At 51.2% G+C, this 13,020-nt stretch overlaps 1 protein-coding gene across 1 annotated transcript in view; it reads left to right on the top strand.

Moving 5' to 3' along the window:
• TMEM114 (transmembrane protein 114) overlaps positions 1-11,967 on the top strand; it is a 29,584-nt gene extending 17,617 nt beyond the window's left edge. Inside the window, exons 3-4 of the mRNA XM_024985072.2 lie at positions 3,489-3,649; positions 9,440-11,967. Of these exons, the coding sequence (XP_024840840.1) occupies positions 3,489-3,649; positions 9,440-9,502 (224 nt within the window). The 3' untranslated portion in view covers positions 9,503-11,967. The remainder of the gene's footprint in view (positions 1-3,488; positions 3,650-9,439) is intronic.
• Positions 11,968-13,020: the final 1,053 nt, after the last annotated feature.

The raw sequence follows: 13,020 nt of genomic DNA, 5'->3' as shown, positions 1-13,020 counted from the left end.
AATCTGGAAAAGTGCAAATAAAGTGGATTGGTCACAACACCTCGTGGCAGTGGGTGAGTGCTTTCCCCAAAGTCAGTTTCTAGTCTGGGGAGAAAGATGAAAAAGTTTTCACAAAGCGAGAGCAAACTGTGATGGTAAGAGGGCGGTCTCTGCTGCCACCTTCTGGTCACATGGGGGAACTGCACCAGAGGCTGGTTTTGATGTTCAAATCAGACCAAGGCCATTTGTTCTCAGCCTTTCAGTGGGTTAAACACTCAGGGCAGGGGTTCTTCACTGGGGGAGATTCGCCGCTCCCTCTCCACTTGGGGCGTTTGGGGTTATCTGGAGACATTTCTGGTTGTCGTTACTGGGGACGGGTGCTACTGGCCTCAGGTTGGTGGAGGTCAGGGCCGCTGATCAACTTCCACAGGGCATGGGATGCCCCCCCTGCCCCCCAAAAAGAAAGATCTAGTCCCACCTGTCAAAGCACCAAGTGTGAGAAACCTGGCTGTGGAAACGAAAAGAAATAATTACAAAGAGAGAGCACCTGTGTTTTCAAAGAACTGACCGCTGCTGCTGCTAAGTCACTTCAGTTGTGTCCGACTCTGTGCGACCCCATAGACGGCAGCCCACCAGGCTCCCCGTCCCCGGGATTCACCAGGCAAAAACACTGGAGTGGGTTGCCATTTCCTTCTCCAATGCATGAAAGTGAAAAGTCAAAGTGAAGTCTCTCAGTCGTGTCTGACTCTTAGCGACCCCATGGACTGCAGCCCACCAGGCTCTTCCGTCCATGGGATTTTCCAGGCAGGAGTACTGGAGTGGGGTGCCATTGACACAATTGTAAAGAATTTCATTCATTCAGTAAATACTTACCAAACACCTGTTATATGCTGAAAACCGTGCTGAGGTCTGAGAACACATCCGTGGGCATGGATGACAAGATCCCTGGCGTTACATGGAAACCGACGGCGCACGTTCGAACCAGTATGAGAAACTCGCATGGTGAAGAAAACAGGGTCATGAGATGGAAGGTGCTGGGAGGGGCTGCTCTCCGAAGGACAGTCAGGAAGGGCCTCTGGGAGGAGGTGGCATTCGTGCAAAGACTCAGATGAGGAGCCCTTCATATGTGAAACAGCCGACCAGGCAGGTGTCAGCACGTGCAAAGGCCCTGAGGTGGGAAACAGGCTTAGGTGTTTGAGGGAGGGAAGGAAGGCGTGTTGGGGGATGGCGGTAGGAGGTGAAAAGGTGAGGAGGAGGCATAGGAACAGGGCTAGGGTTTCCCTCTGGTCCATGGTAAGGAGGTTCTTCATGGTTGAGCTGTGTTTGGGATTCAGTCCTATCACACCCCATTCCATTTTATTCCGTCCCTATTTTGAATATATTTTCAATGTTTTGGCCACACAGTGCAGCATGCAAGGTCTTAGTTCCCTGACCAGGGATCAAGCCTGTGCCCCCTGCAGGGGAAGTGCAGAGTCTTAACCGCTGGACCACCAGGGAAGTCCCTCCATTGCTGTCTGGGCGGCAGAGGTGCGTCGGCTCTAACCCAGTGGTTCTCACTACAGGCTTCACATTAGCATCATTCAGGGGCTTTAAAATAAAACCAAACTTCTAACAACTGAGCCCAAAGGAATCCAAACTTCGAAAGTGGGCCCAGGCACTGGTATTTAAAAAAAAGAGTCCCCCAGGTGACTGTGCTGAGCAGGGGTGGGGTGAGAACCCCTACAGAAGCTCCTTTGGTCTTGGGGGTGGAGAGCAGATGGAGGAGGGGCTTCTCCCATCATCTGGGGGGATGAGGGTGTTTGGACCAGGGGGACTTGGACTCAGGGGTTTGGACTCAGGGTGGGCTTTGGGGGTTGAGGGGAGTGGGCTTTTACTCTCAGAAAAGTAAATAGGACAAGAAGGGGAGGAAACACTTGCCTCCCCTTTGCAGAGGGAGCTCTGCCTGGACCTGTGTCCTTCGGTCCAGACCTGGCTGGACCCTCTGATGTGGATGGTCCATGGAACTGACCCACTCCCTACTCAGGATGGCTCTGCCTGGTGAGAAAGTTCATTCATTCATTCGTCCGCTCATTCGTTGACTCACTGTCCACCCTCCATCCAGCCATTCACAGATATGTTCATCATTTATCAATATGTAGTGATTCACTCATATTCTTCATTCACTTCTTCACTCACTTATGAAGTGAAAGTGTTAGTTGCTCAGCTGTGTTCAAGTCTGTAGCCCGGGCTATGGACTGTAGCCCGCCAGGCTCCTCTGTCCATGGGATTCTCCAGGCAAGAATACTGGAGTGGGTTGCCATGCCCTCCTCCAGGGGATCTTCCCGACCCAGGGATTGAACCTGCACCTCTCATATCTCCTGCGTTGGCAGGCAGGTTCTTTACCACTAGTGCCACCCGGGAAGCCTGCGCTTTCCCAAATATTTACAACTGGGGACCCCCCAACCCCCACTCCTGGAGCATCTGGAGGATAGGGGAAGGGAGAGGGAGAGAGGACAGAATGACAGAGGGACACGTACGCACAGACACAAGAGGCTCAGAGAAACATAGCAACACCTTTATAGAGATAAAGACAGAGGTAGTGGCAGAGAGGGGCCTTCCTAGGTGGTGCAGCGGTAAAGAGCCTGCCTGCCGATGCAGGAGGCGTAAGAGAGGAAGCTTCATCCCCGGGTTGGAAGATCCCCTGGAGAAGGCAATGGCAACCCACTCCAGTATTCTTGCCTGGGGAATCCCAAGGACAGAGGAGCCTGGAGGGCTGCAGTCCATGGGGTCGCAGAGTCAGACACAACTGAACATGCAGGCGTGGAGAGAGAGACAGAGAGGAGTGGACTGAAGGCAGAGACAGACAGAGAATGAAGGAGCCAAGTCCAGAGAGAAAGAAGAGGGAAAGACAGGAAGAGGCTGAGGGAGGTTCAGGAAGCCCAGCTGAGACTGGGGAGCTGTGAAATGTCAGGTCTGAGAAAGGCCAGGAACAGCCGATGCACCTCTTCCAGCTCAGGGGCGTGGTTTTGGGGAAGTCCCTGGCTCCCTCTGGGCCTCAGTCTTCTTGTCTGTAAAATGGGCACACGGATCATCCTCCCCAAGCCCATTTCATCCAGTTCAATCCCACAAGTTTCTCCTGAGAGCCGTTTCATGCCAAGTCCTCAGCCAGGCACTGGGAACACACCAGTCAGCCAAACAGGTTGTCACAAGGTCCTGCGAAACCCTAGGTGTGGATGTGACTTTTGGGTCGAGGAAGTCCCGCCTAGGGGAATGGCGTCCCCTATTCTACTGGCTCTCTGGCGGCCGTTACCCCGTCACCCTCTCTCATAAGCAGGGGTCCAGCCAGGGGACAAGAGACTCTGTAAGTGGGGCTGAGGCTGGTGGGGAGAAAGCATGATTCAGGCAGCGAGAGGCTTCGGGCTGTGCCTGGGCCGCCGTGCTCCTGGGAACGCGCTCTTTTGCTTCCTGGACAGATGACTTGGGAAAGTCCCTTCTCGTGTTCAGGTCTCGATTTCTCACCTCCCCGGCAGGTCTGAGCTTTTCTCGGGAGGACTGGCTGGTGGAGAGGGAGCACATCACCTCCCGGCTGCTTAGATGTCCCCGATTGTCCGTAGGAGGCGTCCCTGCTGGGCCCAATCACGGGTCATCTGCTCTGGCCTCTTCTGGAAGCTTCCTGGGAGCACCATTGAAGGTGGGTCACCCAGCAGACGTGACTGACTTACACCTGGGAGCATTTGAGAGTTTCCTAAATTCCTGGCTCCCATCTGACCCCTGCCACTGTCCTGCAAGGGGCAGGGGGGCGCGTCCTCTGTGGTTCCCACCATCAGATGCACACCAGCAGAGGCTCAGCGAGGCCAAGGACGCTCCAAGGTCATGGGCCGGGACCGAGACCCAAAACTGCTGCTCTGATCACTCAACTGAGCCACGGGCTTCTGCCTCCGCCTCCACCCTCCTTGGGGTCTGAGGATCCCCCTGCCCCAGGGCACCTGATGCAGCTGTCCCTGGAGATCCTGCCCTTTCAACAGCAACCAGGTTAAGTTGCCTGTATTCCAACCACAGCTTGGGGAGCGGACCTCTCCCCGTCAGGAGGATATGGGGATTTTCTCAGAACATTGGCATTTGTTCCGTGTTCCTTTCTATTTCCTCAATTAGAAATGCTTAATTTAATGGAATACTCAGAGCCCCAGAGGAGGAACAAGCCTGGGATGACTAATACAATATTTATGCACTGGGAGAGCTGAGTTCCCGCGTCCCCTGCCTCCCCGCTCCTTTGTGGGGCTCGCTCCTTCCTGCGCCTCCCTGGGTGGTTGAGTCCTTGCCTGGAAGCAGCAGCCTGGGGGAGCCCGAGTGGCGAGCTGAGGCCTCACCTGTGATGCCTGGAGCCAGCTGTCGGTTTTCCTCCTCACCGAGGACGTGGTCCTGATTCTGCACCACGGAACCACAGCTGGCGTCAGTCCTAGACGGCCTGATGTCCACACCTGACCTTCACCTTTCACCCGTGAGGCCCTGAGAGGGGACGTGTGTGTTCAGGTAGTCGCCTTCTTGCAAAGGGACTGCTGTGGGTTCAAGGGCTTTCCAAGTGGCTCGGTAGTAAAGAGCCTGCCCACCAATGCAGGAGATGCAGGTTCGATCCCTGGGTCGGGAAGATCCCCTGGAGGAGAAAATGGCAACCCACTCCAGTTTTCTTGCTTGGGCAATCCCATGGACCGAGGAACCTGGTGGGCTATGGTCCATGAGGTCAAAAAAGAGTGGGAGGTGAACAGGCACGTGTGTGCATACACACAGGTGGGCTCAGGGGTATACTCCAAAACTCGTAACTCAGTACCTGTGAACACGACCTCATCTGGAAAGAGAATCTTCGGAGGTGTAATTAGTTAAGACGAGGTCACACTGTACCAGGGTAAATCCAGTAACTGGTGTCTTTATAAGAAGCCATGTGTGCGTGTGCTGAGTCACTTCAGTCATCTCCGACTCTATGCGACCCTGTGGACTGTAGCCCACCAGGTCCATGGGATTCTCCAGGCAAGTATACTGGAGTGGGTTGCCATTTCCTCCTCCAGCGGATCTTCCCAACCTGGGGGTCAAACCCAAGTCTGTTTTGTCTCCTGCACTGGCAGGCATAAGAAGCCAGAGGAAGCCACCGACACACAGAGAGGGGACCCGGCTTACAGAGCTATGCTGCCGTAAGCCAAGGCATACCTGGAGCCTCCGGAGACAGGAAGAAGGATCCTGCCCTGGAGTCTTCAGATGGAGCGTGGCCCTCCTGACCTTTGATCTTATTATTTTTTTTTTTCATAAAAAAATTTTTTTTTGGCCATGCTACTCAGCTTGCGGGATCTTAGTTCCCCGATCAGGGACTGAGGCTGGGCCCTGGCAGTGAAAGTTGGGCAGCCAGAGAAGTCCCCTGGTACCTTGGTCTTAGACTTCTGGCCTCTAGAATTGTGAGAGAATAAGTTTCTATTGTTTTTAGGTGCCCAGTTTCGGGTCCTTTGTCATGGTGGTCTTGGGAAATGAATACAGGCCCTATAACCAGGGTTGTTCTGGAAAATCAGAATAGGGACTTCCCTAGTGGTCAGTGGCTAAGACTCTGCACTTCCAATGCAAGGGGGCTGGGGCTCCATCTCGGGTTGGGGACTAGATCCCACGTGCTGCAACCAGAGATTTACACGCTGCAGCTAAGGCCTGGTGTAGCCAAATCTGTACTTTAAAAAACACATCAGAATAGTAACCGCAGCTACATAGTAAGTGCTTGTCACGTGCTGAGCGTACTCTCTCTTCTTCTGTCTGAAGACACCTGTGAGGCACGTGCTGTTTTTCTCTCCTCCGTGACGAGCAGACTGAGGCTAAAGTGAAGTCACTCAGTAGTGTCCGACTCTTTGTGACCCCATGGACTGTAGCCCACCAGGCTCCTCTGTCCATGGGATTCTCCAGGCAAGAATACTGGAGTGGGTAGCCATTTCCTTCTCCAGGGGATCTTCCTGACCCAGGGATCGAACCCAGGTCTTCCGCGTTGCAGCAGATTCTTTACCATCTGAGCCACTAGGGAAGTTAGACTGAGGCTTCCAGAGGGGAAATGATGGCCCAAGCACACACCTCTGGTGAGAGGTGGGTCTGGGACACGGGTTGAGGCTGGCTGACCAGCTGCCTGTTTCTTTGTTGCTTCATAACACATCACCCCAAAAGCAGCATCTAAAACCAGCAGCCATCATTTTTTTTCCCTCTCTTGTGGTCTTTGAGCAGAGGCTACGCTCTAGTCTCAGGCTTACTTGCCCTTTGGCCTGTGGGATCTTCCTGGACCAAGGATCAAACCTGTGTTCCCTGCATCAGCAGGTGAATTCTTAACTGCTGGGCTCCCAGGGAAGTTTCTACTTTTTTTTTAATTAATTTTTTTTCATTTACTTTATTATCATTTTTTGGCTGCACTACACCACTTGTGCAATCTTAGTGCCCTGACTGGGAATTGAACCTGGGCCCTCAGCAGTGGAAACACGAAGTGCTAACCACTGGACCACCAGGGAAGCCTAATTTGCTTTCTTAATCTCACTGCTTCACTATTTCCGCTCGCAAGATCTCAGGCATGTCTACTTCCCCCCCGCGCCCTGCTCCAGTCCCCAGCAAAGCCCAGTGACTGATCTGAGTCCTTAGCAAGACTAGAGGGAGAGGCAGAGCCCAGATTGTGGAAGCCACAGAGAGGAGCCCAGAGGTCAAGGGGGCAGTTTTTAAGAAATTGTGGTCCAATATCCACAGAGTAAAGTTTAAACATTTTAAAACACACAATTCAGGGGCGTTTAGCACCTTTACAGTGTTAAACAAGCATCACCATCTCGTTCTAGAACACTATCCTCACTCTAGAAGGAAATGCTGTACTAAATGGGGGTTTTTCTGGAGGAGGTGATGCTTTTATTTTCTATATTTCAGTTGAGTCGTGGGGCACATGGGAATTCTGTTCCCCCACCAGGGATTGAACCCGTGCTCCCTGCATTGGAAATGTAGAGTCTTCACCCTTGAATCTCCGGGGAAGTCCCAGAGGCGACACTTCCAGGCTTGAGAAGGATCTCTCTGCTCATTGCGTGGGTGACGGGCCAGAGTGGGTGGTGGTGAAGCTGCAGGGATCAAGGCCAGCAGAGAGGCTGGTCGGTGCAGGGAGCGTGGGGGCTCAGGTAGGGTGGAGGTGATGGGAAGGCAAGAAGAATTCAGAGCTGGCGTTTAGGTGATGGGGTTACGGAAGTGGGTGGGTGCCTGACGTGCCCAGGTGATAGCAGTTTCCCAGGTGGGAGAGTAATGCGAGTGGAACTGGCGTTTCCAGAACTGGAAAATGCTGGAAGGCCGGCCGACTGGTGGTGCTGGAGGAGGGGTGCAAACTGTGACTCCGCTCTGGAGGACACGAGACCCCGGGGGACGTCCAAGCGGACCCACCCAGGTGGCAGCTGGGAATCCTTTTTTTTTTTTAAATTATGTTTTGCTTTGAAAGGGCTTCCCAGGTGGTGTAGCATAAGGAATCCACCCTCCAGGACTTCCTTGGCTGGTGCAGTAGCTAAGACACTGAGCTCCCAAAGCTAGGGGGCCCAGGTTCAACCCCTGGTCAGGAAACTAGATCCCACATGCCACAAGGAAGAGTTTGCATGACACAGCTAAAGATCCCATGTGCCACAAGTAGGACCTGGAGCAGCCAAATAAATAATAAATGTTTTTTTAAAAAAGAGCCCACCTGCCAATGCAGGAGATGCAAGAGATGCAGATTCCATCCTTGAGTCAGGAAGATCCCCTAGTAACCCACTCCAGCATTCTTGCCTGGAGATTCCCATGGACAGAGAAGCCTGGCGGGCTACAGTCCATGGGGTCGCAGAGAGTCAGACACGACAGCACACGTACGTGCACATTGCTTTCCAGGTTATTATTATTTTTGGCTGTGTTGTGCTGCCTGTGGAATCTTTGTTCCCCGACCAGGGACTACCGTGCTCCCTGCACTGGGAGTGCAGAGTCCCAACCACTGGATTGCCAGGGAATTCCTGGGAATACTTCTCAGCACAGAGGGTCAGATTGGCTGGGACTTCCCAGCCTCAGCCCTAGTGAAGTCTGAGGTCAGATCACTGTGTGTTGTGGGGGCCACCCTGTGCATTGATGGGGTGCCCAATCTCTGGACTCTACCCAGTTCAGTTCAGTTGCTCAGTCGTGTCCGACTCTTTGCGACCCCATGAATCGTAGCACACCAGGCTTCCATGTCCATCACCAACTCCCGGAGTTTACTCAAACTCATGTCCATTGAGTCGGTGATGCTATCTAAACATCTCATCCTCTGTGGTCCCCTTCTCCTCCCACCTTCAATCTTTCCCAGCATCAGGGTCTTTTCAAAAAGTTCTTCGCATCAGGTGCCCAAAGTATTGGAGTTTCAGCTTCAACATCAGTCCTTCCAATGAATATTCAGGACTGATTTCCTTTAGGATGGACTGGTTGGATCTCCTTGCAGTCCAAGGGACTCTCAAGAGTCTTCTCCAACACCACAGTTCAAAAGCATCAATTCTTTGGCACTCAGCTTTCTTTATAGTCCAACTCTCACATCCATACATGACTACTGGAAAAACCATACCTTTGACTAGATGGACTTTTGTTGGCAAAGTAATGTATCTGCTTTTAAATATGCTGTCTAGGACTCTACCCAGGAGATGTCAATTACATCCCTTTCTCAGGCGTGACGATCACAAATGTCTCCAGACATTGCCAGATGTCCCCTGGGGGTGGGGGGCACAGTTGCTCCGGATGAGAACCACTTGGTCCAGTGCTTTGGAGAATCTGTATCTAGAGGGCGGTGTAAACCTCTGGACTCCTTGAGATGCTCAGAGGGTCAGTGTGGTGTGAGAGCGGAGAGGCCTGCTTTGTCTGTGCCCCAGCTCCAATGGGGCACAACAAGCAGAGACCACCAGACTCATCAAGAAAGAGGGACTGGGGGGAGGAAGGAGGGACAAGCCCAGAAGAAGGCAGATCAGGGTGTGGTCTGCTACCCCATCTCCCTCCCTTCACCTGCCATGAGCATCACCTTTCTGCCTGGACTCGGTGACCGGGGAGGGACCGCAGAGTGCGATGGGCCAACGGCTTAAGCCTCTCATGTCTGCACTTCCTCAGCCCTAATACAGGCAGGGCTCCCAGTGGTACCTGCCTTCGAGAGAGTTGTGGCGATTACATGCGTCTCCGCCGCACAGAGCTTCGGACCGGGCTTCTCATTTGAAAGTGTAAATCGGGGTTGCTGTTCTTAGTATTCTACTCATTTCCAGACCTCCAGAACTAAGGACTTTGCCTTAGTTCACGGGTTTAATTAACTCCATGATTCATACATTCAGCAAATATGTCCAGGAGCCTTACTCCATGCTCCCCCTGGGAGAGAAGCAGTGAGCAGGAGGCAGGCAGACCCTGGCCTGTTGAAAGCCTGGGCTTGGGGAGGGGTGGGGAGACAGATATTAATCAAATGTCACACATGTAATTACAGATGGAGACAAGCGCTGTGATGAAGGGCAAGAGAAGCTGGGATGCAGACTCCTTCTCGGTTTAGCTGCCTTCTCGGTTCAGCTGTGGGCAGCTTCCTCAGGCAACTCAGCAACAGCTGTTTGCAGGGCCTGACCCTCCACCAAGGGAGCAAGTCAAGGATGGAAACCCTCTCCAATGCATCTTTCATCATCCTGGAGAAAGCATTCCTGTGAAGCAGTCTTAGGGCCTACTATTTCTACTGAAGGGGGCTTCAGTCTTTTCAAGCTCAGCTTTGGATTGAAACACCAAGTTCTCAAAATGTGGATGAGAATGTAGAGAAACAGGGGCAGCGTTAAAGCTCTTCCTAAGCCTCCTGGCTTTTCTGGAGAAAACCACCTGCTTGTTCGGGTTGATTTTAGCATAGATGGTGGGGACAGGGGACACACCCACATACACACATCTTCCATAAAGCGTCATCCTGGTAGGGGGGATACCACCTGGCATGATGGAAAATACTCCTGGTTAAAGGCTGGGAGGTTTGGACCCTGGTTCAGGCTCGACCTCCAGACCAGAAGGATGACCTGGAGTTCAGGCCATTCCCCTCCTGGACGCTAAACCTCCAATCACTTCTGCTCTAGAGTCCAGGTCTCAGGGTCGAGACCAGGGTGAGGAGAGGGAGGCTGGTGGAGGTGCTGAATCAGATCCTGTCTTCATTTACAGATGTTGCTATTCTGTTCACCATGGGTGTTTGGAGGCTTTAAAAAAGCAGTGCATCCAATGTTCATTGCAGCATAGCCAAGACATGGAAGCAACCTAGATGTCCATTGAGAGAGGAAAGGATAAAGAAGATATGGTACATACATACAATGGAATATCATTCAGCCATTAAAAAGAATGAAATAATGTCAATTGCAGCAACATAGATATTGTCACAGTAGTGAAGTAAATCAGAGAAGGAGAAATATCATATGACACCCCTTAAAAGTGGACTCTCAAAAGAAATGATACAAATGAATTTACGAAACAGAAAGAGGCTCATAAACAGAGAAGGAACTTACGGAGGAAGTTCGGATGGGGGAAGGGGTAGTTAGGGAGTTTGGGATGGACGTGTACTCACTGTTACGTTTAAAATGGACAGCCAACAAGGACGCGCTGTATAGCACAGGGAAGTGTGCTCACCGTTCTGTGCTCGTCTGGATGGAAGGGAGTGTGGGGGAGAATGGATACGTGTATATGTACAGCTGAGTCCCTTTGCTGTCTACCTGAAACTATCACAGCGTTGTGAACTGGCTATAGTCCAATACAAAAGAAAAAGTTTAAAGTTGTTTTAAAAAGAGCAGGACACGGCTGTGTTATTTATCCAGGTGAGCGAGTCGTGGAGGTGGTCTTAGATTTTGCACCCAGGGCCAGTGGCTCACTGCCTCGCTCTAGTTCTGATTCTCGTGGGTCCCTGCTGGACCTACCCTTTACTTTGAGGGTATTTGGGTTGAAATGTTCTTCCTATTTGTAGAGCATCTTATGGCTTCCAAAGCTCGCTCACTTCTGAGATCTCTTTTGAGATTTTGGGAGTCCCAAAAAATACCCAAGATGGGGGGTGTTGTTCACCCATTTCACAGATGAAGAAACTAAGATGAAGAAACTTTTCCAGAGAAAAAAGATAGTGTGTTCAGGGTCACAAACTAGGGTCCAGGGTCAGATCCAAGTTCAAGGGGGTTTTTCTGCTCCATTCCCTGGACAGCTTGACAGGTACAGTTGAATGGGTCTTGTCAGATGACTTTAAGAATTTATTATTACTTTTTTCTTCACAACAATAGTATGTGTTCATTATAGAACATTTGAAAAATACACATAAGCAACAGAAAGTGAATAAAAGCCTCCTATAGTTCACCACGCAGTGATGACATCTATTAATATTTTTACATATTTCTTAAAAATCTTTATTAAATTTTTAATAATATTGCTTCTGTCATTTATGTTCTATTTTTTGGTACCTTTGAGTAAATAAATAAAAGATGCCCTCTCCAGATAGGGGTGAATGGTTTAGCACATGGAACCAGAAAACACCCTTTTATGAACCAGCCCAGCAGCAGGGCACAGTCTGATGAGCAGGTGCAACTTGGATTTCTTCCCGACCTTGGTTCCTTGGGGAAGGGGAAGGTGCTTTTGTGCCATGCTCAACCTGCCCTACCGTAAGTGTTGGCCCTGAGCACAAAAGCATTCTCGAACAACGTACGTATTTCTGAATCATTTCTGAAGAAATCAGCATTAATCAAAAATTCATGCAAATTATAAAACTACTCTTGAGATAAGTACGGCAATGAACCTAAACACTGACTCCAGAATTCTTTTTAAAATCTCTTTTTGAAATGGATTGTCCTTTTCTGTCATCTTGGTATCCAGCAAAATGCTTGACAGAGAGGAAATGCTCTGTGTTTGTAAAACGGAATGGAAGCGTACAGTGTGGTGGCTCTAAAATACGTCTGCAGAGTCTCTGAAAGTGTGAAATCTAATTCCTTTTCTCTTAAAAAAAAAATAAAAAGTTTTGGCTGCTGTGCTGGGTCTTAATTGCAGTGCTCGGGCTCTCTCTAGCTGTGATGTGGGCTTAGCTGCTCTGCAGCAGGTGGGATCTTAGCTTCCAGACCAGGGATCAAGTGTTGATCCGCAACATTGGAAGGTGGATGCTCAACCACTGGCCCACCAGCGAGTGCCCCTCTTCTCTTAAATACGGGCTAGCCTCATGACTTGCTCTCAACCAACAGGCAGGAGAAGTACTGTTGCATGACTTCTGAGTCTCGGTCATAAAAGAATGCAGTTTCTGCCCGGTTTCCCCCTCTCCCGGCTTCTCTGTGCCCTTGAAACTGAGCTGCCACGTTGTGAGGAAGCCCAGGCAGCCAGGTGGAGGGAGCATCTGCAGTGTGCCAGCTCTGGTTCCTGCTTCGGTCCCGGCGACAGCCAGCATCAACCCCTGGATGTGCGATGGAGTGACCATCCAGAGGATTCCAAATCCCATCCTCCAAGCTGTACCACCAGCTGAGGCTGAGTGGAGCAGTGACTGGTCCTCTGCACTGAGCCCTGCCGACTTGTAGATTCATGGGCAAAACAAACGCGTTTGTGGTGATAGATCACTCTGTTTCGGGGTGGTTTTTTAGGCAGCACTAGATATGTAGAACAGTTATGGTCCTGCTCAGTCACTCAGCTGCGTCTGACTCTTTGGGACCCCATGGACTGTAGCCCACCAGGCTCCTCTATTCGTGGGATTGTTCAGGCAAGAATACTGGAGTGGGTTGCCATTTCCTCCTCCAGGGATCTTCCTGATCCAGGGGTCAGACCCACGTCTCCCTTGTCTCCTGCATTGTAGACGGATGCCTCACTGCTGAGCCACTGGGGAGGCCATGTAGATCAGCACTCTGTGGAATATTGTGTTTACAGCAGAGACCATCAGTGCCCACTCGTCTCATTTTGGCTGTCACCATTTCCTTCTGGACCGATGGTTTTCTGTATCTAGTATCCATGACCCTCTCTTTGTCCTCAGACGTCTGCTTGCCTAATACCTGGGTTAGGCTGTAAGCATAGAGGGATTAGGGTCCCTGGGAACATCTCTCA

Source organism: Bos taurus, chromosome 25 (genome assembly GCF_002263795.3).
Source record: "Bos taurus isolate L1 Dominette 01449 registration number 42190680 breed Hereford chromosome 25, ARS-UCD2.0, whole genome shotgun sequence".
Lineage (NCBI taxonomy): Eukaryota > Metazoa > Chordata > Mammalia > Artiodactyla > Bovidae > Bos > Bos taurus.
Note: the sequence above shows the minus strand (reverse complement) of the source record. Positions and strands in the feature narration are given on the sequence as shown.